Genomic DNA, 26,500 nt, shown 5'->3' with positions numbered 1-26,500 from the left:
ATTTTTTTTTTTTGTTTTTTTGTTATTATTAATTTAGATATTATTTAACAAATATTAAATACATGTACATATGAATGGACAATATATACATGATTAATATTATTTATATTACTTTTTTTTATTATTATTATTATTATTATTATTATTATTATATATAAGAAAATGACCGAATTGAAGTCACATCATTAAGAAAATAATGAGTATATTTAATGGTGGTGAGCTTCTTTAGCCTTGTTGTAGATAGTTTCTTGACCAACGAGATCTTTTGGCATCCATTCATCATTTGAAATTTCTTGATAGATTTGTTCGTCGATTTCTGGGTATTTACCGTGTAAATCTTCAAAAGTGGTGGTTCTAAGATTTGTTAAAAAGTCTTCCATTTGTTTTCTATCAGCTTCAAGTGCTTGAATGGTAAGGTAAAGAGATTTTTGGGATTCTTTTGATGCTTCTTCCTATAATTTTGTTCCCAATAAATATTGTATAATATATATATATTGTTTTTATTATTATTATTATTATTATTATTATTATTATTATTATTATTATTATTATTATTATTATTATTATTATTATTATTATTATTATTATTATTATTATTATTATTATTATTATTATTTTGGAATATTTGATAATCATTCGAATATGGTAATAATTTATTATTATTATTATGACCATGGTAAAAATAATGATATTTTAGTTAATATATATATATATGATACTTGTACAATTAATGTTAATAAAATATAAAAAGAAAACAACTTACATCAGATTTAATTTTCTTTAAAAGGAAATCAATGAATTTTTTATCCTCAGCTTCCCATGATAAGATGGTTTCATGAGTTTTCTTTTCGAGGGCACGGAAGAATTCGACGGTATCTTCTGGTAAGATCTTTTTGTAGAAATCCCAATTGATAACGACTTTTTCGGAACTTTCACCTGGGATTGGTTCGTAGTTTGCCATAGCTCTTTTTGATTCTTGGAATTCGTTATAGATTTTTAATGCATTTGGTGATTTTTGGATGACTGGATGAGCAATGACAGCATTGATGTAATCTGATTCCTTTTCGAATTGACTACGTTCTGGAGCTGGTGGTAAAACTTCAGCACCTTCTAAGAATGGTTTGAGGTATGCTGGATATCCACCCTTTGGGACAGCTGTAATTGCTTCAGCTGCTTTGGCGTCAACTGCCTTACTTAAAACACGTAAACCATAACGGAACATTTTTAATATTAACTATATTTTAATAATAAAATAAATAATTAATATTTCTTTTACTTTTCTCTTTTTTTCTTTTTTTTTTTTTTTTAAAAAATTTTTTTTTTTTTTATTTTATTTTTTTTTTTTTCAGAAATAAATATCAAAAAAAAAAAAAAAAAAAAAAAAAAAAATTACCAGCGAAGAGAGTGAGAGATTTTTGTATGTGTTTTAAGCTATTGATTGTTATTATTAATGTGTTATTATTATTATTATTATTTTTATTTTGTTTTATTTTATTTTTTTTATTTTTTTTTTTTTTATAAAAATTTTTTTTGATTTCATTGTGAAGTTGTGGTGGCAATCATTTATTATGTTTGTTCAATATTGATTTGTTTTATAAAATAAAATGATGGACTTTTTTTTTATTTTTAAAAAAAAAAAAAAAAAAAAACCAGTTATTTTATTTTCATTGCTGAGGATGTGTTGATAATTGTTTTTTTGGATTTATGATGGTATTTATCTTTTTTTTTTATATGAGATGTTGATTGTTTTTTTATTTATTTATTTATTATTATTTTTCAATTTCTTTTTCTATAACCAATAGCTTGACATGTGATCCTATAACATACACTAATCTCTCTCCCTCGCTCTTTTCATAGCGTATCACAAAAAAAAAAAAAAATACACATACTTTATGTATACAACTTATTGAAAAAAAAATTGAAAAAAAAAAAAAAGAAAAAAAATAAAAAAAAAAAAAAAAATAAAATTAAAAAAAAAAAAAAAAATTCGTCAAATTTTTAATTTTTTTTTAATTTTTTTTTTTTTTTCAAAAAAATAAAAAAATGGTCGCTCGAACTTCAGTTTTGATTGAAATAAACTCCCAAATACAAATAAAAATTAATAAAAGAAAAAATTTAAAAATTTTTTTGAAAAAATAAATAAATATTTATTTATATTTCGAAATATAAAAAATATAAAAATAAAAAATAATTTAATTAAGAGTTTAAATAATATTTAATATAAAAAAAAATGATTAATGAGAAAAAAAAAAAAAAAAAAAAAATTTTGATGTGAAAACAAAAAAAAAAATAAAAAAAAAATAAAATAAACTTATATTTTCATCTTCAAATTTAATTTAAAATTAAAATTTTTTTTTTTTTTTAATTAAATTTCTTTTCAAAAAAAAAAAAAAAAAAAAAAACCAAATCCAAATAAAAAAAACCAAATCCAAAAAAAAAAAAAAAAAAAAAAAAACGGAAAATGTTAAATTTACTTGGTTAAAATCCAACAAACACTTTAATCCCTTTTTCAACAACAAATACAATAACCTATGTAAATTATATATATAAACCAAAAGAATTTTTAAAATCATATTCGACTTTTTCAAATACCAATAATAATAATAATAATAATAATAATAATAATAATAATAATAATAATAATAATAATAATAATAATAATAATAATAATAATAATAATAATAATAATAATAATAATAATAATAATAATAATAATAATAATAATAATAATAATAATAATAATAATAATAATAATAATAATAATAATAATAATAATAATAATAATGATAATGATAATGATGGAAATGATAAAATAAATAAAATAAATAATAAAAAAAAAAATACAAATAAAATTTTAAATAAAATATATACCAATAATACTTCCACAGGAAATCAATTAAATAAAAAATATAAAGTAAAAACAAAAAATTTAAATCAGTTATTAAAAAGTAGAGCTACAGATAAAGGGATAGATACTGAAGAAGAAAATGTTTCAAAGAAAGTTCAAAAACAGAAAAAAGAAAAATTAAATAGTAAAAGTAGAAGTAGTAGCAAGAGTGGGGGGTGGTGTTAATGCAGTGTAGAGTGCAGCTTCGTCACTACCATCCCCACTGCCACCACCACCACCACCATTACCATCACCATCATCACCAGCATCATTAGCGTCATATATTCCCAAACAGGTTATAGCACTACCAATAACTGATTATGTAGTATTTTACGGATCATATGTACAACTCACATTATCAGAAGCAGAGTATAGGGAGATGGGATCACCAACTCATTTCGGGTTATTTTTAATTTCTGATGCTGAAAGGGAAGTACATATGGAGGAATTGAAATCGCAAGAGGCATCAAAATCTAAACCACCATCAAAACCAAAATCAAATTTTACAACCTTTTCCCATGGCACACCTGATCTATCAAAAATTCATAAAGTTGGTATGTTGGCAACAGTCTGTCGAACACAAGGTTATTTCGTATTAGGTGGTGGCCCAATAATTGAAATTACTGGTGTTTCAAATGATCATGATAATAATAATTCAAATTTAGTTGAAATTACTGAATCAAAAAATGATACATCAGATTCAACAACAACAACAACAACAACACCATCAACATCAATAACACCAATAACTACACCAGTTGTACCACAAATACCAACAAGTAAATATTTAAAAGTTTCAATTGAACCACATGAATATAGTGAACTAGGTGATTCTTTGACCGTTAGAGCATTAAGACTTCAATTGGTAAAATGTATTTATAGTGCTATCAATAGATATCAAGATTCCAGTTTTGCTCAACATTTAAAACAAATTTGTATGTTACCAATATTTAAAATGGATGATTCAAGTTTACTAAATTCAATTGGTCCATTGTGTATCTCTTCACCAAGTGAATATCAAAAACTATTAGAATGTAAAAGTTTAGAAGAGAAATTAAATATGGTTTTATCAATGCTTGTTAAAAAATGTGAAGTTTTTGATTTCAATTTTTCAATTGAAAAGTAAATATTAATATGTTTTAATTTTTGAAAAAAAAGCAGAGTAACAAAAAATTAATATTTTTATTTTTTTTATTTTTATATGTTAGACAATTAGAAGAAAAAACAATGGCACAACAAAAAAAATATTTTTTAACCGAACAAATGAAATTAATTAGAAAGGAGTTGGGAATTGATTTGGATGAAAAAGAGACAATAAAGAATAAATTTAATAGTAGATGGAAAGAGATTGCCGTAATGGATAAACAAATCTTACAAGTTTTTAAAGAGGAGATGGATAAGTTATCAAGTTGTGAATCAAATTCATCAGAATATAATACCTCTAGAAATTATTTGGATTGGATGACATTGTTACCATGGAATGTATACACAAATGATAATTTCGACATTTCAAAGGTTAAAGAGATATTAGATAGAGATCATTATGGTTTAAAAGATATTAAAGAAATGATTCAAACTTTTATTGCAGTTGGTAAATTGAGAGGTTCCATTGGGGGTAAAGTGATTCTATTGGTGGGACCACCGGGTACCGGTAAGACATCAGTTGGTAAATCGATAGCAAATGCATTGGGTCGTCAATTCCATCGTATTTCAGTGGGTGGTTTATCCGATGTTTCAGAGATTAAAGGACATCGTCGTACTTATGTAGCATCGATGCCAGGTAAAATCATTCAAGCTTTGAAAACCGTTAAAACTTCAAATCCCGTTATTCTAATCGACGAGATTGACAAGATCTCTCGTTCTTCACAAGGTGACCCAAATTCAGCACTTTTGGAAGTATTGGACCCACAACAGAATAAGAATTTCGTGGATTACTATTTGGATGTACCTTATGATCTTTCAAGGGTACTTTTCATTTGTACTGCCAATGATGCCGATTCAATACCAGCTCCACTATTGGATAGAATGGAAGTTATGACATTGAATGGCTATATTCAATCTGAACAAATGGAGATTGCAAAACGTTACCTCCTTCCATTGGTACGTAAGGAAACCGGTATCTCCGAGGAGCAATTGCAATTCACACCAGAGGCAATTAAGAAGCTTTGCGAACTCTATTGTAGGGAGGCGGGTGTTAGAAATTTAAAGAAATTCATTGATAAAATATTCAGAAAGATGGCATATAAACTCTCGATGGGTATGGAACAAAGTGTAATTATAACACCAGACAATTTGGAACAATATGTGGGTCCTATCAAATATCCATCAAGTCGTTTATTCCAAAAACAAAAACCAGGCATTGTTATGGGTTTAGGTGGTAGTTTAATTCATATTGAAAGCGCTTTGGATAGATTTACCAATGGTCCAACCGTAACAACAACCGGTTCACTCGGTTTGGTAATGAGAGAATCCATTGATATATCCTATAGTTATGTTAAGGATTTCCTTTTGAAAGTGGATGCCTCAAATGATTATTTCCTCAAGAATTCAATTCATATTCATGCTCCAGATGGTTCAACTCAAAAAGATATCTCAAGTGCTGGTATTACAATCGTTTCATCATTATTATCATTGGCAACTGGTAAATTGGTTAAACCTGATCTTGCTATGGTAGGTGAAGTTAGTCTAACTGGAAAGGTCATTGGTGTATCTGGTATTGTTGAAAAAATAGTTTTGGCTAAAAGGGAATCCATTAAAACCATTATCATTCCAAAAGAGAATAAAAAACAATTGGAAGAAATTCCAGATTTCATTAAAGAAGGTATTGAAATTTATTTGGTAGATTATTATTCTGATGTTTATTCAATTGCTTTTACAAATGATTCAACTATAAAACCATTAATTTTTAATGATAATAAAGAAAATCAAAATGAAAATGAAAATCAAAGTGAAGTTAAAAGTACTATCATACAATAAAAATTGTTATTTTAAAAAAAAAATAAATAAAAATTGATGTGCATAAAAAAAAAAAAAAAATTAAATTTATTTTATTAATTTTGTGTAAGTCTATAGATGGTACAACACTATTGTCATTTTGATTTAAATCTTTAAAAATCAAAATTAATAACAACCAGAGAAAAAAAAAAAAAAAAGAACAAAAAAAAAAAAAAAAAAAAAAAAAAAAAAGATTTTTTTAGTCAAACAATAAAAATTTCATGCAAGTCCAAAATTCGTGAGCAAACCATCATTTTTTTTTTCTTTTTTTTTTTTTTTTTTTTTTTTATTTGAGGCCTATAACGATAGTTGCATTTTTAAAATTTTTTTTTTTTTGAATTTTTTTTATTTTTTTTTTTTTTAAAAAAAATGCTTGTCATTGGCCAAGAGCCAACACATTCGCAAATTTGTTAACAATTCTTGTGATTTGAAGAAAAAAGAAAAAAATAGTTATTAACATTGAAATGATCGGTTCACTTTGGAATTTTTAAAAATAGGTTGGGTGTTTATTTCTCATAATTATCGCTTTTTTATTTAGTGTTTTTTATTTTTTCTCAAAAATTATGTTTTTAGTATTAATTTGTTGCTTCAATAAGCAAGAATAAAAGGTGGCCCAATAATAATCCATTATCATTATTTTGTTTTTTTAAAAATTTTATTTTTTTTTTATTTTTTTAAGTATGGTATTAACTTTTTAAACTTTTCTTTTTTTTTTTTTTTTTTTTTTTTTCTGAACCATTTAATAATTGGGAAATAAAAATCAAAAAAATTATTAGAAAAAAAAAAACAACCAATAAATTATATTGTATGTTGAAAGATTTTTAAATCATCTTAGAGTTCTAAAAAATATATTTTATTTGGTAATTTTTTTTTTTTTTTTTTTTTTTTCACACTTTTCTTTTTTTTTTTTTTTTTTTTTTTTTTTTTTTCCATATTTAATAAAAATAATTATTTTTACTTTTTATTTTTATTCTTTTATAAAAAAAATGTAAAGTAGAATATTAATTTATTATTTATTTATTTTTTTTATAAATATTTAAAAATTATATTTTATTATTTTATTATTATTTTTTTTCTTCTTAAAAACATATTAATTTTTTTAAAATTTTTTATTTTTTATTTTAATTTTTTATTTTTTTATTTTATTTTATTTTATTATTTTTATTTTTATTCTCCAATTATTAAATTATAATTTTAAAGATGGAAATTATTAATTACCTTCCACCAGCTGCTTGTGAAAATTGTCCACAACATAAATATTGTACAAGATGTTATTTCCAACAACTTCAATTTATGTCTGCACTTACCATTCACCAAAAAGAAATTTCACAACCTAAAAAAAGGAAAAATACTGGTCATGATGAACCAAATTCAAATTTCTATGAATCTGACATAGAGTCAGATGACGATGATGAACAACAACAACAACAACAACAACAACAACAACAACAACAACAACAACAACAACAACAACAACAACAACAACAACAACAACAACAACAACAACAACAACAACAACAACAACAAGAACCAGATTCCGGAACTGAAACCGAAATCCAAATTGAATTTGATGATGAAATGGAATCTTATCATGGAACTGTATCAGAATTTGATACAAGTTATAGTGAAATGGAATCAGAATTTGAAGAATCTGATTATTCAGAATTTGAGTTGGATAATTATGAAAATAATAATTTTAATTTTATGAAACCCCAAAATAATAACAAATCTTATCAAAATAATAAATATAATAAATATAATAATAAATATAGTAATAATAATAATAATGCTTATAAAAACCATAATAAATATGATAATAATTATAATAATAAATATAATAATAAATATAATAATAATAAATATAATAAAAACAAAAAATATCAAAAATATGAAAATAATCAAATATTAAGTTTTTTAAATTAATTCCATTTAATTTTGGTCAACAGCTGTAAATATCCAATAAATAAATAAATAAATAAAATATCCCCTTTAAATCCCAATTTTTTTTTTTTTTTTTTTTTTTTTTTTTTTTTTTTTTCACTTTTTTTTTTTTTTTTTTTTTTTTTTTTTTTTTCTTCACTCTTCAATTTTAATTCATCAAGTTTTTTATTTATTTATTTAAAAATGATAGAATTAAACATTGATTCATTTTTAGAAGAATTAAATAATTTAGAAAATATAACATCAACAAACACTACACCAGTAAATAAATCAAATAGTAGTATTAAAAATAATAGTAATAACACAAATGTAGAATCCTTTGATTTACCAAATTGGTATGTAAATCCTACAGGTTTATCAGCTCAACCTGAAATTACACCAATTGCTCCTCAATCATCAATAATTTCACCAACCATTCCAAATAATGTAAGATTATTTTTATTATTATTTATTATATAAATAAACTAATTTTTTATTTTTTTTATTTTTTTAATTTTTTTATTTTTTTAATTTTTTTATTTTTTTTTATTTTTTTTTTTAAAAAAAAGTGTATCCAATTATTTAATTTTTCAGATAAAGAAGAAATATTATCAGATATAAGAAGAGAATATTTAGATTTTTCAATTGAAAGTCATAAATTGAATGATGATGATGAACAAAAGAGACAATCATATTTAATATGGCCAAGAAATATTGATACTGATAGTTGGGATTTTAAATTACTTGCAGAGCGTACATTATCAATTCCATGTTCAACAGTTGAATTGGTTATTGATAAGATTCAATATTCAATTTCAATTACAAACTATCATGAAGTTTTCTTAAATACTGAAAAAACTTCTTCAAATTCAACTTCATTAGATAGACCATGGAGTAATTCAATATCAAAAGATAATTTTCATCGTGGTAATACTTCAAATTTACCATTTTTACCTGGCGGTATAAAATCACCTAATAACAATAGTACTAATAGTACTAATAATAATAATCAAACACCAATTGATTGGGTACAATTTTGGCATTCAAAATCATTATTAGTTAAACCACCTGGTTTAGATAATGGTATTTTAGATTTTAATGAAAATATTAATAAACAAGATAACAAACAACAACAACAACAACAACAACAACAACAACAACAACAACAACAACAACAACAACAACAAGAAAAGGAAAAAGAAGAAGAAGAAGAAGTTAATTTAAGATATACATTAAAAGATTTAGAAAGAGAAATTGAAGAAGAAAGAAAGAGAGAAGAAGCTGAGGAAGCTGAAGTTTATGAAGATGATGATCAAGAAGATGATTTAGATATTGAAGAAGAGGAATTGGATGAATTGGATGATATTGAAAAAACAAAGGAAGAAATTGATGATATTATTAAATCACCGCCTCAACCAACCTCATCATCATTATCAACTTCATCATCATCATCGTCAACAACATTAAAAGATAAAAATAAAATTGAAATTGAAATTGAAGAAGAAACAAAGAGAAAAGAAGAAGAGAGTAAAAAAGAGAAACAGTGGGCATTTTTGGAACAGAAAGAGATAACTTCACCATTATCAGATTTAATAACCAATCCAGCTATAGAGTATCCATTTGATTTGGATTCATTTCAAAAACAAGCTATCGTTCATATGGAGCAAGGGGAGTCTGTGTTTATTACAGCACATACATCAGCTGGTAAGACTGTGATTGCTGAATATGCAATTGCGATGGCTGCAAAGAATATGACGAGAGCAATCTATACGTCGCCAATTAAAGCATTATCAAATCAAAAGTTTAGAGATTTTAAAAATACATTCAACGATGTTGGTTTGATCACTGGTGACGTATCAATTTCACCCTCGAGTAGTTGTTTAGTATTGACTACAGAGATTTTAAGATCAATGTTATATAAAGGTGCTGATTTAATTAGAGATATTGAATGGGTGATTTTCGATGAGGTTCATTATTTAAATGATTTAGAAAGGGGTGTGGTTTGGGAGGAGGTTATCATTATGTTACCACCATATGTGAAAATGGTGTTCTTATCAGCAACAGTTTCAAATCCATTAGAATTTGCACAATGGATTGGTAGAACTAAACAATTACCAATCTATGTAATTGGTACAACTAAACGTCCTATTCCATTAGAACATTATATTCATACACCTTCAAATGAATTATTTAAAATTGTAGATTCAAATAGAAATTTTTTACCATCAGGTTATAATTCTGCATATAATTCATTATATAAAACAGATAATAATAAAGGTGGTGGAGGTGGTGGTAGAGGTGGTCATAATCAACAACAACAACAAAGAGGTGGTAGTGGTAATAATATAAGTGGTTGGTCAAAATTAATTAATACATTAAAAGATAAACAACAATTACCAGTTATTATATTTTCATTTAGTAAGAATAAATGTCAAGAGTATGCTGGTAGTTTAGGACAATCGGTTAATTTAACTCAAGGTAATGAAAAGAGTCAAATTAGAGTTTTCATTGAACAATCATTAGGTAGACTCTGTGAAGATGATAAAAGTTTACCACAAATCTTACAAATGAAAGAATTATTAGAACGTGGTATTGGTGTTCATCATGGTGGTTTATTACCAATCGTGAAGGAATTGGTTGAGATTTTATTCTCAAAGAGTTTAGTCAAGGTTTTATTTGCAACAGAAACATTTGCAATGGGTGTGAATATGCCTGCTAAAACCGTGGTTTATAGTAGTACTAGAAAACATGATGGTATCACTTTCAGAGATTTAATACCAGGTGAGTATACTCAAATGTCTGGTAGAGCAGGTAGAAGAGGTTTGGATAAAGTTGGTACTGTAATCATCACCTATTGGAAAGACATACCAGAACAAGCTACAATCGAATCAATGATACTCGGCACTCCGTCAAGATTAAACAGTCAATTCCGTCTAACTTATAATATGATTTTAAATTTACTTAGAGTACCAGATTTCAAAGTTGAAGATATGATTAAACGATCATTTTCAGAATTTTCATCTCAAAAAGAATTACCAGGTATTGAAAAACAAATTGAAAAGTTACAACAACAACAAAAACAATTGGCTCAAGTCGATTGTATCTTGGGTGAACCTGATATTGATCATTATTATAAACTATTCTCACAAGCAAAGAAATATAATCAACAAATTCAAAATATAATTTTAAATTTACCAAATGATAATCATTTAAGTATTGGTAGAGTTGTAGTTTTATCAACATCATCAAATATTGAAAAAGAAGTCAATGATGATGATGATGATGATGATGATAATAATGATGATGATGAAATATTTGAAAATGAAAAATATACAATTGGTTTAATTTTAGAATGTAAATCAACTTTGATAAAGCAATATACAAATACAAAAGTTGATAGAGTATTTAAGATTTTCTCTTTAAAATTAAAGATTGAAAATGATATTGTACTTTGTGTTGGTAATGAAATTATTACATCATCAGGTGGTAAAGAAATTATGAAAGTTTGTAATGAAAAATTACAATTGAAACAAAGTGATTTGAAATCAATTTTAGCAGGTGCTGAAAGTGGTGGTGAAAGTGAAATTTTAATAAACTCATTAGAGCAACAATTATTGAGATTAATTGAAGAGTATCCATTACCATTAGGTCCAAAATCAATTGACCCAATTAAACAATTGAAATTGAAAGATGTTGATTTCGTCTCAACCTATGATCATTTACAATCGATTGAAAAATTAATACCAGAGAGTAAATGCCATAAATGTCCAAGATTACATGACCATTATGAACAAACTGAAAAACGTTATCAATTACAATACGCAATTCGTGATGCTAAATACACAGCATCCGATGAAAATTTGAAATTAATGCCACAATTTAATATCAGATTAGATATTTTACACGAGTTGGGTTATATTGATGATGAGAATACTGTCACTTTGAAAGGACGTGTTTCAAGAGAGATTAACACTTGCGAGGATTTAGTTATCACTGAATTAATCTTTGAAAATGCTTTCATCAATTTAGAACCTTCAGAAGTTGTATCGGTTTTATCTTGTTTAATATTCCAAGAAAAGGATGCTGTTCAACCTTCACTTACACCACGTTTAGAAGAAGCAAAACAAAATCTTATCAAAACTGCTGAAAAAACTTATAAAGTAGAATCTGATAAAGGTTTAGATGTTGTACCTGATGATAAATTAGAAACAACTCTTAAATTTGGTCTTATGCAAGTTGTGTACGAATGGGCTAGAGGTACACCTTTCAATGATATTTGTACACTCACAAATGTTTTAGAAGGTTCAATCGTTCGTGCTATCACTAGAATCGGTGAAACTTGTCAAGAAGTTAGAAATGCTGCTAGAGTAATCGGTGATACTAAATTACTTCAAAAAATGGAAGAAGCAATGAGATTAATTAAAAGAGATATCGTTTTCACTTCTTCTTTATATGTTAATTAAATAATCAAAAATAAAAAAATAAATAAAATAATAAAATTAAAAAAATTAAATAACAAAATTAAAATATAGAGTTTTATTTATTTTATCATATTTTAGATTTATTAATTTTATTGGATTCTTTGATTTCTTTTAAAAAGTTAATTTTTGTATCAATGAGTTGTTTTTTTTTATTTAGTTGTTGAATTTTCTTTTCTAATTTTTTACTTTTATAAACCTTGTTTTCTGAATGGTCATCAGATTGGTGATGTTTTAAAAAGGTTTGTTTTTTATTTTTTTTTTCACCTTTAAATGTCTTTTTACATTTTAATTTTCTTTTTTCATCTTTTAAAGTTTTATTAAATTTGAGAATATATTGTTTTCTTTCTTTAATATCGTTTGGTAAATAACCAAAAAATCTTTCAAACACTAATGAACAACTTTCAATTTTATTTATTTCTTCAATTAATTCTTGTTGATTCATTTTATTTATTTATTTATTTATTTATTTATTTATTTATTTATTTATTTATTTATTTATTTATTTATTTATTTATTTATTTATTTATTTATTTATATATTTATATATTTATTTGTTTGTTTGTTTTTAGTTTTGTTGGTAACGTTAATAATACAATTAAAAAAAAAAAAAATCCTTTTATACTTTTTTTTTAAATTAAAAAAAAAAAAAAAATCGTTACCCACCCAGGTAAAGTTTTTTTTTTTTTTTTTTTTTCGGAATTTCAGATTTTTTGATTTTTAAATTTCCAAAAATCAAAAAAAGGATTGTCTTTTTTACAAATTTTATTAGGATGGTAATTAATTTTAATTATTTTTTTTTTTTTTATTTTAATTTCAAATTATAAAAAACTGGGAAAAAAAATAACGTTATTGGTGGGAAAACAAAAAAAACCTTTAAAAAAATCTTCATTCTCAAACATTCTTCAACTTCTTTAAAATAAAAAAAAAATTAATTATTTTTATTTATTTAAATTTAAAATTTTTTAAGATATAAAGTTTCCCAATCTTACTCCTTCTAGCTAAAAATAGTTTTGTTAGTAATTTGAATTTTTGTTCATATTTATTTTACTATTTTTGAATAAAAATAAAAAAAATAAAAATAAAAAAAAAAAAACATATCCCTATTTTTTAATTAATATGAGAAAATTAATTGAAAAAAAAAATAATAAAGACTTAAATTATTTACTATTTTTAATTATTTTTAATTTTTTTAAAATTTTTTTTTATCTATTTAAAGAAAAAAAACTGAAGTTAAATATTACAACAAACTCGATCCCCTAACATAGTTCGTTTTTTTAAATTTATCAAAAATATTATTTTTAAATTTTTTTTTTATTTTTTTTTTTTTTTATTTTTTTTTTTTTTTCATTTTTAATTTTTTTTTTATTTTTTTATTTTCTTTTTTCATTAATCGTTTTATACACTTTCACTATTATTATTATTATTTAAAATGCCAAAAGTTAATATCAACAGAGATATTTTATACAAAGCCCTCGGCTTTTATATTAAAACATACATTATTTTATTTATTTTTTTATTTTTTTTTATTTTTTTTTAATTTTTAATTTTTTTTTTTATATTACCACACATTACTAACACACCCTTCCCCTCCCCCTCCCCTCCCCTCCCCAATTTTGTTATAATTTCAATTTTTAAAAAAATAATAATAATAATAATAATAATAATAATAATAATAATAATAATAATAATAATAATAATAATAATAATAATAATAATAATAATAATAATAATAATAATAATAATAATAATGATAATAATAAATAGCTCAAGAACAATTTGAAGATCTTTGTTTTGCTTTTGGTGTTGAGTTAGATGAAGTTACATCAGAAAGAGAGATGAAAAAGAATGAAACTGGTGTTGAAGATTTAACTGTATCAGATGATGTTATCTACAAAATTGATGTTTCAGCAAACAGATACGATTTATTATGTTTAGAAGGTATTGCAAGAGCATTGAATGTTTATAATCATAAAGCTTCAATTCCAAAATACCAAATTGTACCACCAAAAAATTCCCATGAAAAATTATACATTTCAAAAGAGGTATGTTCATAAACTAATTAATAATAATAATTAATCTTTTGATATCATTATTATTTTTAAATTATAGGATAGGATAGGATAGGATAGGATAGGATAGGATAGGATAGGATAGGATAGGATAGGATAGGATAGGATAGGATAGGATAGGATAGGATAGGATAGGATAGGATAGAATACAGAGGGAGAAAGAGCATAAATGAAAGAGGAAACTGTAATTAATATAATAATATTTTTATTTTTTTATTTATTATTTTTTTAGGTTGAATCAGTTAGACCAGTTATTGTTGCAGGTATTTTAAGAGATATTACATTCACTCAAGAAAGTTATGATAGTTTCATTGATTTACAAGAGAAACTTCATGCAAATATTTGTAAAAAACGTTCATTGGTTTCAATTGGTACTCATGATTTGGATACCCTTAGTGGTCCATTCTATTATAAAGCATTGGCACCAAAAGATATTAAATTTGTACCATTATCACAAACTAAAGAATACAATGCTGAAGAATTATTCAAATTTTATGATGTATGTTAATTATAATTATAATTAAAAATTATAATTATTATTTTACTAATTTTTATTATTTGTATATACAGGAAAGTAGTTCACATTTAAAGAAATTTTTACCAATTATTAAAGATTCACCAGTTTATCCAGTTATTTATGATTCAAAGAATGTTGTTTGTTCATTACCACCAATTATTAATGGTGAACATAGTAAAATCAAATTATCAACTAAAAATGTATTCATTGAAGTTACAGCCAATGATCGTACAAAAGCAAACATCGTTTTGAATACAATGTTAACAATGTTCTCAGAGTATTGTAAACAACCATTCACAATGGAACAAGTTGAAGTTATCGATGCTGATGGTAAATCAACTGGATTATATCCACAAATTCAAGAGAAACAAATCAATGCTCAAGTTGATTATATCAATAAAAGTGCTGGTATTAATATCACTCCAAATGATATGGTAACCTTATTGAAACGTATGTCTTTACAATCAAAATTATCAGATGATGAAAAATCAATTATTGTTGATGTTCCAGTTACAAGAAGTGGTATGTAGTTATTTTAATTTAAATAACATATATATATATACATATATTTATATAACTAAATATACTAATTATTTATTTATTTATTTTCTAATTGAAAAAAAAAAGATATTATGCATGCTTGTGATATTATGGAAGATGTTGCAATTGGATATGGTTATGATAATTTAAAGAAAGAAATACCAAATTGTAATACTATTGGTAGAGTTCAACCAATTAATAAATTATCAGAATTATTGGCAAATGAAATTGCATTAGCAGGATTTACAGAGATTATGACATTTGTTTTATGTCAAAATAGAGATAACTTTACAGCATTGAATAAGGCTGATGATGGTAGTAGTGTAAAGATTTCAAATGCAGTCAGTGAGGAGTTTACTGAAGTACGTACAAATTTAGTTAGCACCTTGTTAAAGAGTGTTTCAGCAAATAAAGCCGCACCATTACCATTGAAAATGTTTGAAATCTCTGATGTCTCTATCAAAGGTTCATTGGGTAACAAGGATTTGTCAGACCCAAATTCAAACAATAGTGATGTAGGAGCTTACAATAAGAGAATGTTGGGCGCAATCTACTGTAATCAATCTGCCAAAATCGAAGTTATTCATGGTCTTTTGGATCGTATCATGTTGGTTTTAGATATTAAACTCGATGCTACTCGTTCCTCAAATAAAGGTTACTATTTAGAATTATCAAATGATAAACTCTTCCTTCCAGGTACTGGTATCAATGTCATTGTCAATGGTAAAAGAGTTGGCCATATGGGTATCGTTCATCCATTGGTTTTGAAAAATTACTCTTGTTCTTTCCCATGTACCATTTTAGAATTAGAACTTACAATCGATACTATGGCTCATAATGTTTTATTAAGAGAAAATTAAAAAAAAAAAAAAAAAAAAAAAAAAAATAAAATTACAAATAATAAAATAATAATAATAAAAAACCATACCTTTTTTTGTTAATTAAAATAATTTATTGATTTCATATTCGATTAAATAATGATTTAATTTTATTTATAAAAAAATGATTTTTTTTTTTTAATCTTTAGAATTTAATTATTTATCATAAAAAAATAAAAAAAAATCAATCTTATTTAACACATAATCATCAACAAAATATGTTTTTTTTTTTATTATTTTCACAAATTTTTTTAAAAAAAAAAATAATAAAAAAAAAAAAAAAACTTTATTTTAGGAATAAAAATGTAAATTTGATTAACCTAAAAATAAATAACCAATAATCGATTCAATTATTTTTAAGTCCCACAAAATCTAGATTTTTTGGTTTTCCTTTAAAAATTTGGAAACTTTTTTTTAATGAGAAAAAAATCAAAAAATTAATTTTTTTTTTAAATTTTCTTTTATTTTTTTTATTTTTTTTATTTTTTTAATTTTTAATTTCTTTTTAATTTCTTTTTTTATTTTATTTTTTATTTTTTTTTTTTTTTTTCTATTGTGTAATAGTTAAAAAATAAATAAATAAATAAATAATAAAATTAAAAAAATTAAAAAAATTAAAAAAATTAAAAAAAATAAAAAATAAAAAAAAAAAAATAATAAATAAAAAAAAAAATAATAAAAAAAAAAAAAAAAAAAAAAAAAAAAAAAAAAAAAAAAAAAAAAAATAATAATAATAAAAACTAAACATTTAAAAATGTTAAGTTTAAAAATGATAAATAATTATAATTGTGAAAGATTAAATAAAAGTTCAAGTGAAGAAGTATTATTTTGGAAAGTTTTTGGTAACGTTTATTTATTGAAATTAATATTTCATCATATTCATACAACAGAATGGGTAGTTTACGATGCCTATAAAAAGATAAATGTTCAAAATCGTTGGAAATTTAAAGATGTTTATTCATTGGATTGGATGATTTTAAAGAAACAATATCCATTATTAATTAATAAAATTAAATTTGGTGATTTTATTTTATTTGATACAATATCGATCAAAGTTTTATTTTCAGCGATTCCAAAATTAAAAAAACAACCACCACCACCACCACCACTTACAACAACACCATCATCCAATTCAACTACCAAAACATTAACACTTAAAGCAGTAAAAGAAAAAGAAAAAGAAGAGAAAAGAAAAGAGATTGAAAAAGAGATTGAAAATGAAAAAGAGATTGAAACATTAAAATATATTATCAAATTATTGTTAGAGAAGAGAAGATTGGAATTTGAAATTTGTGATCTAACACAATTGGCCGTTAAAACCAATTGTTTAGATACTCTTTCATTACTACTTTGTGAACAATATTCAACCATTGTTTATCCATCAACTTTAGAATGGGCAATTGAAAATTGTGATTGTTCAATAGTAAAACAATTATTAACATATAATAATAAACAATTATTAACTGAGGATATAAAAAAGAAAGCATTTTTTTTAGCATCAATTAATACTCATTATCAAAATGAAATGATTAATTTAATATTAGATGAATCACTTTATAAATTACCACCACCAACACCAACACCAACACCACCACCACCACCACCAACATCATCATCACCACAACATCAAAAGCAAATTGATCAATTATCAAAAAATCAAAATAAAAAGATTAAACCAGATTCAAATAGTGATTATCATAATTATGGTAATGATGATAATGAAAATGATAATGATGATGATGATGATGATGATTATATTTTTGGTGACGATTATGAAGAAGATAATAGAGATATATTGGATAGTTATTATGATGATTATTTTGGAAATCATGAAACATTATCAGAGATTGAAAGAGAAAGAGTTACAGAATATCCATATATAAAATTTGAAAAGTTTTTAACAATTACCTCAATCGATACAATGAGTAAATTAATGGATTTAAAAGTAGTGAAACCAATTGCCCGTCAGCATTACCAAATGGATTTATTCAAATTTGAATTCTCATTAAACCAATTATTAGTTTACCTTAGAATTTATTTATCACTATTCAAAAAAGATTATTACTTTTATTCAAAACTTTATGAAACATTAGAAATTAAGATTAATAATGAAATTATAAATAATGAAAAATTGGATCAATCTGCCAAATTAAAAGAGTTAAGAAGGTTAGTTGTAATTCATTCACGTCAAGAAACTTTCTATAAACAATATATTCTACATTATGAAGAGTCAATCGATGAATTTCATAGGGACTTTCCATATGATAGAATCGATTCATCAAATCTCGATAGTGATTGTAAAAAGTTTTTAGCACTCCTTAGGTATATGGGTGAGTTTGTAGCCCATAAAATGCCAAATAGACACAAGTATTTCTTGGAGGATTTAAAGAAAATGAAATCATCAACTTCCAATGATAGATGGTGCCCATTATTATTTAAAGCGATAGAATGTGTTCCTGGTCAATTGGAAAATTTTAATATCACACATAAATCAATTATAGATTGGATTAAAAATACAAATTCAATTGTCATTAATACAGCAGTTTGTACATCATTCACTATGGTCTCATACTCTTTAATTGAATTAAAGCATTATGCAATTACTGAAGCTTTCACAAATTTAGATATGGAAGATAATAAAAAGAGTTTATCTTATTTTTGTAAGAAAAATTGGTTTGTTAAATTTTATTTAAAAGAAATGGAGTTTTGTAACGTTGAAAGACTTCAAGAGATTGAAGATTTTTTAACAAAAAATTGTCTTGAAAATCCATCATCACCAATTAATATAAATGTTGATAGTTATGGTAGTTTTGATTTTAAAATTGATCAACAACAACAACAACAACAACAACAACAACAACAACAACAACAACAACAACAACAACAACAACAACAACAACAACAACAACAACAAAAACAACAACAAAAACAACCCAATCAAAATATTGTTGATGATCAATTTGATTCAGATGTTTTTGAAAAGAAAATAGTTGCTTTAATTGAATATCTTAATAAAACAAATTTCAAATTCATTCAGCATGGCATGCATGCATTTTTAAAAAAAGTTATTGAACATTTACCAAGAGAAATTAGTAGTACTTTGGTTGTAAATTTAAATCCACTTAAATTTTATCTAAATAGTTGGTTAACAGCTTCAATCATTACATTAAATTTAAAGATGGTAGAATTTTTAATTAATAATTTAGAGGCAATAGAATTTGAAGAACAAGATTTCACAAGAATTCAATCAGTTGAAAGAAATTTATTCAATAGTTCTTTGAATCTTTATCATAATCATGATGAAATATTGGTATTTGATTTCGTAATGTCAATATTTAAAACAATTGTAAATAAATGGAGATGTACGGTAAATAATGATCATCAGAAAGAAGGTGGTAGTGGTAGTGGTGGTAGCAGTGGTACTATAAAATCATTACCAGAATCATGTATAGTAATTTTAAATTATTTCTTTGAAATGATAATTCAAACAAAATATATAACAATTGAACAAGTTAGGATGGCTCATCAATTCCTTTGTTTAAATTCAATACCAATCAAACATTCATTGTTTCATGCTTTCTATTATCTAAAGATTAGATCAGCCAAATTTATAAAGTACATTTTATCAAGACCAGGTATTGAAACATTCTTTGATGTAACAATGGATTCTCGTTATAATAGTACAAGAGAATATTTCACTGAAAGATGTTTTGATATTAGAGATCATTTAAAGTATGAAATGTTTACATTTGATTATGTATTGGGTGGCGAAAGTAGTAGTAGTGGAGGAGCATCATCAACAGCAGCATCATTTGATGAAATTCTTCAAAATCTTTTCGATCAATTATCAAATGATATTTGTTTCAAGGAGAATATAGTTCATAATTTTTATCAACTTTCAAAGAATGCAGATTTATCATTTTGTTTAGATATTAGAAGAGTGGATCTTTTCTTTAAACATTTAGATATAATTCAATCTCATTTAAAGGATACAACATCTGAGGATTATGTATTGAAATCAAATGATCCATTCCCAATTCAAGAGTATTCCTATAATTCACCAATGACAACGATATTACCAACAAGTCAATTATTTAGTGGTGGTAGAGAATTTCCAAAACCATACCTACCATTTTGTGAAAGAAATACAATACAATATGACCATTGTATATTCAAACCATTAACAATCATAAATTCATTTGATTACTCTGAAAAGGTATTGGATTTAATATTCATGGTCATTACAGATTTAGAACTTATTCAAAAGTTTTTAGAATATAATTTTCATGTCATTCAATTTGAAGATACTTTATTCTCAAAATCATTACATTGGAGCAGATTTGATATTTCAACATTTCTTTTAGCAAATTTTGATATTCAATTCTTTTCATTCCCACGTTTTGCTTTGGATACTCATTATAGTTTTTATCAAGAGGCTGTCTTCATATTAAACAATCACTTTGATAAAGTTAGATACCCAAATAAATTCAAGTATGACTTAAATGTTTTCAATGATACAACTTTTCCAATTGCATTCCTCAGTGTTTTAATCGATTTCTTATCAAAGAGAAAGAATTCAAATCATTATGAAAAATTTATGAATATTGAAACTCGTAAGGATGCTTTAATCAAATTACTTAGAATTCAAAGAGATACTTATGGTGCATCAAATGTTGATGATGATATGGATGCCGATGATATTAACTTTGAAACTTCTTTCCAAAAAGAAAAACAATGTAGAGCAATTCTAATTCAACCTGAAACTCAATCACTTTTAAAATCAATTTATGATGATTTTAAAATAGAATTGGATAAAAAAAGAGAAAAAGAAAAATTAACTGGAGAAGCTGAATACTTGGATTCCGATGATAATTTGTTTCTTAGTGCTTTCATTGTTGGTGATATTAAATTGTGTGACCTTTTACTTTGTCATTATTATCATCCAATTCAATTTAAAATTACAAAATCTGCAATTACAAAAGCAATTAAAGATCAAAAAATTCATATCATTAAATATTATTATAATGGTCATCATTTAAATTTATTAAATAATAATATTAAAAATGATAAAACATTATCTGATCATTTATTAAAAGAATTATTAAATCATAATGATTATAAATTTGATTTAAATTGGTTATAAAAAAAAAAAAAAAAAATCAATTTTTGTTATAATAATAATAATAATAATAAATAATACAATAAATATACAATAAATAAAAATTAAATTAAAATTAAATAAAATTAAAAATAAAATAAAATAAAAAAAAAGTGTGTTATTTTTTATTTTTTTTTATTTATATGTAAAATAATTTTATTTTTCTATTTATAATAATTCAATATATATTTAACAGTTGGATATAGCTAAAAATATAAATTAATGGATTCGAATTCAACAATTAGTTTAATGACTGATAGTAAAGCTGAATTAGTGGCATATTATTCTGGAAGAGTCGTAAATAAATCAAGTAAAGATATAATTGTAATTGCAGTACCAATAATAGCAGGAACTATCTTTTTCACAATTATATGTTTAGGTATTCTATTTAGAAAGAGGATTAGTTCAATTATTCAAAAAAATAAATCAAATAAAGAAAAATATAATATAAATGATATTAAAATTCCTCAATCACCTTCAACTATAATTACAACAAACAGTAAAAATAATAACAGTTGTAATTATTTAAATAGTTCCGACATTTCAATGGTTTTAAAAAATAGTAACGATAATAATGATAACAACATTGAAAATGCATTTGAAATTATAGAAATTCCACATTTAGATATAGAATTAATAAAGTTTAAAAAATAAAATAATAAAAATTGTATAGAAAAAAAAAAAAAAAAAAAAAAAAAAAAAAAAAAAAAAAAAAATCTAATTTTAGTTTTGTTTTATTTTTAGAAATATATTTTTATATGTATATAAATGAATTTTTTATTTATTTATTAAAATTTTATTATGAAATTGATGGTAAAGATAAATTATCACCATCAATTGAAAAATGTTTCATTCCTTGTTCATCACGATAACCACCAACCATTGGTTTCTTTAATGGAGAATGAATAAGTTCAGGGGATAAATTAACAAGTGATCTTTTGTTATTGTTATTATTGTTATTGTTATTGTTGTTGCTATTATGGATGGTTCCATAATTATTTGAAGAGGAAGAATTTTGTAAACTATCAATACTTAGATAGTTTGTTGAAGATGGTACCAAGTGATGGTCAGGTGGGATATATATATGGGTGTATTGATTGAGTCTCTTATCGATTTCTTGTTTTAAGTCGGTGATGAAAGACTTGGACTCATTAGAACGTTGATTGGATCCTTTTTCAATATTTGCTTTCAAAATTTGAACATCATTATTTGCTTTTTGTTTTAAATCATTTAATTGTGCAATTCTCTTTTTCTTTCTTAAAATTAAATCATTTTTCATTATCTAGTAGTAATAATAATAAATAAAAAATTAGTATTAAAAAATTATTTAATAGAATTATAAAAAAAAAAAAAAAAAACTTACATCAATATCTTCTCTTATTGAACTTAATTCATTTGGTTCTAATAATTGATTTTCAACAACATGAATTAATCTTTGAAGTAATGGAGCATTTTGAGAGGTCGAATTATTATTATTATTATTATTACTATTATTATTATTAATGCTATTAAAATTATTAATGTTGTTATTTACAATAGGTTCAATTCTATTATTGTTATTGTTATTATTACTATTATTATTGTTATAAGAACCATTATTATTACTATTATTATTATTATTATTATTATTATTATTATTATTATTATTAATGCCATTATTATTATTATTATTATTATTATATCTATTCATATCCCAATATGGTACAGCCCCATCTTCTTCTTGATAATAGTTTCCTTCTTTTGATTTCTTTTTAGAGAGTTTCTTTTTAATTGAGATTAATTCTTCAAGTTCACCTTTTGGTTTTCTGGAGCAATTACTACAATGAGCACCAAATTGTTGACTATTTCTAAATGATGATTGAGGCCAAGTTTTTTTACAATATTTACAATAGTATCCTTTTTCAAATTCAATTGGATTGCCAGAGGTGTCGGTATGGATAAATTCTGGCTTTCTTTTTTTAGATGGCTTATAAGAATCTGGTGATTGATTTGGAACTGATACATTATCATCACTACCATATTGTGGAATTTGTGAATAATTATTATTGTTATTGTTATTATTACTATTATTACTATTATTATTATTATTCATTGAATTATAAGAAGAAATTGGTGGTAATTGTTCATGTTGTGAGTAATTGTTATTGTTATTATTATTGTTATTGTTATAAGAATTATAATTACTATCATTACTATGTTGGTTATTATGAAGTTGTTGTTGTTGGAACATTGATTGGGAAGCTTGTTGTTGATGTTGTTTACTTAACATTTGAAGATGTTGGTTAATTGTTTGTTGATTTAAAATTAAATGGTTATTTTGTCTCTGTTGTGGTTGTGATTGAATAGATTGTTGTTGATTTTGTTGTTGATTTTGTTGTTGAGGTTGTTGAGGTTGTTGTGGTTGTTGTGGTTGTTGTTGTTGTGGTTGGTTTTGTTGTTGTTTTGGTTGTTTTTGAGCAGACATAATTGGTTTTTGACGATTTTGTTGTTTTTGTGATGGCTTGAAAATACCGTCTTTACCTTTTAATCTCCATTTAATACCACAGGCATTACATAATGAACCTTTGCCAGATGGACCTCTTCTCCATGTTGGGGTTTGTGATGAGCCACAAAATTCACAACTTCTTGGTGCACTCATTGGAAGTAAATATTTATCAGTTTTATTTATTTGAGTTGGTTGAGGAGAAACGGATGAATTTGAGGTTGTTGTAGTTGTAGTTGTTGTAGTTGTTGGCGATTGTAAAATAGTATTTGGTGAAGTAGGCGATGGTAATGGAGAACTTGATGGAACACTAACTGCTGTTAATGATGTTGGTGTTGGTATTGGTGATGTAGATGCTGAATTTAAATTATTGTTATTACTTTCGATATTATTAATGTTATTATTATTATTACTATTATTAATAATATTATTATTATTTTTGTTATTACTATTTATATTTAATTGAAGTTTTTTAGTTTCTTTTTGTTGTTGATCTGATGTGTCTATTGGTTGTTGTTGTTTAAAACTAAATGGCGAAAAACCTTTAAAAATGGACTCTGTATTTTTATCGACAGGAGTATAATCAATGGGTATTTTTAAAATATTATTATTATTATTATTATTATTATTATTTTTATTATTATTATTATTATTATCTATTAAATTAATTATTGATTTACTATTATTATTATTATTATTATTATTATTATTATTATTATTATTATTATTATTATTATTATTATCAATATTATTTTCTAAATTATTATTGTCTAATATAATATCTAAAAGATTTGATTTATTATTATTTTTATTATTACTATTATTATTTGTATTTGAATTTGGTTGTTGACGATTTGAATTTAATGGTGAAATAATTTTATTATTATTATTATTTGTTAGTGATGTTATTGGATCAAAATTATTATTATTATTACTATTATTATTATTATTATTATTATTATTATTTATATTATTTTGTTTTATTTGTTGAAATTGTGTATGAAATTCCCCCATCATTTTGTATTATATAGTAAAAACAATGTAAATTTTTTTTTAGTGGGTGTTTGTGAGTGGGTAGTGTTGTGTGTATTTGTGGGGTATGTTAAATTTAATAATAATAATATTATTATTATTATTTTTATTAGAGAGAGTGTTTTTTTTTTTTTTTTTTTTGAATATAGTATCACCACACTATATCGATTAATTCTTGATCTTATTGGGTTAAGTGTGAGTATATGATTTTTTGAAATGTTTTCACTCACAAATACAAATTATTTAAAAAGATTATTCTTTTTTTAGTTTTTGGGTATGTTTTTTGTATGTTGCTAGCAAAGATTGAACTGTGTGCTAGTGTGTTAAAGTGTTAATTGATATATTTGGGTGTGGTATATTTGAGTGTGTTTATTACAAATAAATAATTTTTATCTATGTATGTGTGTGCGTGTGTGTGTATATGTGTTGAAAATATTTTTATTTATTTTTTTTTTATTTTTATTTTTTAATGAGTGAGTGTATATTTATATAATTTGTTTACTTTTTTCTTTTTTCTCTTTTTATTGAAATGATTAAAAATGTAGTAGTTATGATAGTATTATTGAGTGGGTTCAATAAATATTATTGTTATTGCAATGTTGTTATTTATAATTATTGTTGTTGAAATGTATACAGTGGTGGGTGTGATATATTTATTTAATATTATTTATAAAAAAAAAAAAAAAAAAATTGAAAAAATAAAATTATTAAAGAAAAAAAGTGTATAATAATATTGCTATTGTTGTTTTTTGAATAATTTATATATATATTTATTTATGGGTGTGTGTGTGTATGTGTGTTGAACTATAATTAGTGTTTTGATTGTTGTTATTAATTTAAAAAAAAAAAAAAAAATAAGGGTGGAAAATCTATAATTTGATAATAAAAATAATAATTAAAAAATATCGACTCGTTGTAATATATATTTTATAAAATTATGTGAAAAATACCTAAATATAAGAAATTTTTTTGGTTAATATAATTTTGAACTGCTGGCCAAACGCTTTTTTTTTTTTTTTTTTTTTTTTTTTTTTTTTTTTTTTTTTTTTTTTTTTTTTTTTTTTTTTTTTTTTTTTTTTTTTTTTTTTTTTTTTGGAAAAAATGATATAATGAACACGAGTGTGAGTGTGTGAGCAGTGTTTTTTTTTATTTTTTTTTATTTTTTTTATATTTTTTGTGATAGTGATTATTGTTTATTATTGAAAAAAAAAAAATAAACAATTCCAATAATTGATTTATTATGATCGTTCGTTTTTTTTAATTTTTTTTTTAATTTTTTTTTTTTTTTTAATCAAATAAAAAATTATATGATAATTAAATAATAAAAAAAACTATTATTACTTTTGTATTTTTTTGAAATTGATGAATAATGAAAAAAAAAAAAAAAAAAAAAAACAAATATGTGATTGTGGTGTTGGAAAAAAAAATTGAAAAAAAAAAAATTAATTAATTAATTGATTTAAAAAAAAAAAAAAAAAAAAAAAAAAAAAAACAATTAAATATATTTTTGATATTACTTTGATATATTTTTTTAATTAATTA

At 23.3% G+C, this 26,500-nt stretch overlaps 9 protein-coding genes across 9 annotated transcripts; 6 read left to right on the top strand and 3 right to left on the bottom strand.

The window, feature by feature from the left end:
- Positions 1-206: 206 nt before the first annotated feature.
- Positions 207-1,222, bottom strand: DDB_G0277213 (hypothetical protein; the record flags this gene model as incomplete). Its single annotated transcript, XM_637597.1, has 2 exons — positions 207-452; positions 764-1,222. The coding sequence occupies 2 exons, from the start codon at positions 1,220-1,222 to the stop codon at positions 207-209; spliced, it is 705 nt and encodes a 234-aa protein (XP_642689.1).
- A 2,044-nt stretch (positions 1,223-3,266) lies between these two features.
- Positions 3,267-5,863, top strand: DDB_G0277307 (peptidase S16, Lon protease family protein; the record flags this gene model as incomplete). The annotated part of the gene is made up of 2 exons (XM_637596.1): positions 3,267-4,009; positions 4,096-5,863. 2 exons carry the CDS (start codon positions 3,267-3,269, stop codon positions 5,861-5,863), a joined length of 2,511 nt encoding a protein of 836 aa, XP_642688.1.
- A 1,218-nt stretch (positions 5,864-7,081) lies between these two features.
- Positions 7,082-7,804, top strand: DDB_G0277305 (hypothetical protein; the record flags this gene model as incomplete). The annotated part of the gene is made up of 1 exon (XM_637595.1): positions 7,082-7,804. The coding sequence occupies one exon, from the start codon at positions 7,082-7,084 to the stop codon at positions 7,802-7,804; it is 723 nt and encodes a 240-aa protein (XP_642687.1).
- Positions 7,805-8,005: 201 nt separating this feature from the next.
- DDB_G0277211 (DEAD/DEAH box helicase) lies at positions 8,006-12,264 on the top strand (the record flags this gene model as incomplete). Its single annotated transcript, XM_637594.1, has 2 exons — positions 8,006-8,248; positions 8,371-12,264. The coding sequence occupies 2 exons, from the start codon at positions 8,006-8,008 to the stop codon at positions 12,262-12,264; spliced, it is 4,137 nt and encodes a 1,378-aa protein (XP_642686.1).
- An 85-nt stretch (positions 12,265-12,349) lies between these two features.
- Positions 12,350-12,724, bottom strand: DDB_G0277209 (hypothetical protein; the record flags this gene model as incomplete). The annotated part of the gene is made up of 1 exon (XM_637593.1): positions 12,350-12,724. One exon carries the CDS (start codon positions 12,722-12,724, stop codon positions 12,350-12,352), a length of 375 nt encoding a protein of 124 aa, XP_642685.1.
- A 987-nt stretch (positions 12,725-13,711) lies between these two features.
- On the top strand, positions 13,712-16,268 carry pheSB (phenylalanine-tRNA ligase, beta subunit; the record flags this gene model as incomplete). The annotated part of the gene is made up of 5 exons (XM_637592.2): positions 13,712-13,778; positions 14,047-14,324; positions 14,584-14,850; positions 14,922-15,390; positions 15,496-16,268. 5 exons carry the CDS (start codon positions 13,712-13,714, stop codon positions 16,266-16,268), a joined length of 1,854 nt encoding a protein of 617 aa, XP_642684.2.
- A 772-nt stretch (positions 16,269-17,040) lies between these two features.
- Positions 17,041-21,429, top strand: DDB_G0277301 (hypothetical protein; the record flags this gene model as incomplete). The annotated part of the gene is made up of 1 exon (XM_637591.1): positions 17,041-21,429. The coding sequence occupies one exon, from the start codon at positions 17,041-17,043 to the stop codon at positions 21,427-21,429; it is 4,389 nt and encodes a 1,462-aa protein (XP_642683.1).
- A 237-nt stretch (positions 21,430-21,666) lies between these two features.
- Positions 21,667-22,098, top strand: DDB_G0277207 (hypothetical protein; the record flags this gene model as incomplete). The annotated part of the gene is made up of 1 exon (XM_637590.1): positions 21,667-22,098. The coding sequence occupies one exon, from the start codon at positions 21,667-21,669 to the stop codon at positions 22,096-22,098; it is 432 nt and encodes a 143-aa protein (XP_642682.1).
- Positions 22,099-22,243: 145 nt separating this feature from the next.
- stkA (GATA-binding transcription factor) lies at positions 22,244-24,943 on the bottom strand (the record flags this gene model as incomplete). Its single annotated transcript, XM_637589.1, has 2 exons — positions 22,244-22,726; positions 22,808-24,943. The coding sequence occupies 2 exons, from the start codon at positions 24,941-24,943 to the stop codon at positions 22,244-22,246; spliced, it is 2,619 nt and encodes an 872-aa protein (XP_642681.1).
- Between the last annotated feature and the right edge of the window lie 1,557 nt (positions 24,944-26,500).

This window comes from Dictyostelium discoideum, assembly GCF_000004695.1.
Source record: "Dictyostelium discoideum AX4 chromosome 2 chromosome, whole genome shotgun sequence".
Classification (NCBI taxonomy): Eukaryota; Evosea; class Eumycetozoa; order Dictyosteliales; family Dictyosteliaceae; genus Dictyostelium; species Dictyostelium discoideum.
The sequence above is the reverse complement of the archived record's forward strand: the minus strand, read 5'-3'. Positions and strand labels throughout refer to the sequence as shown.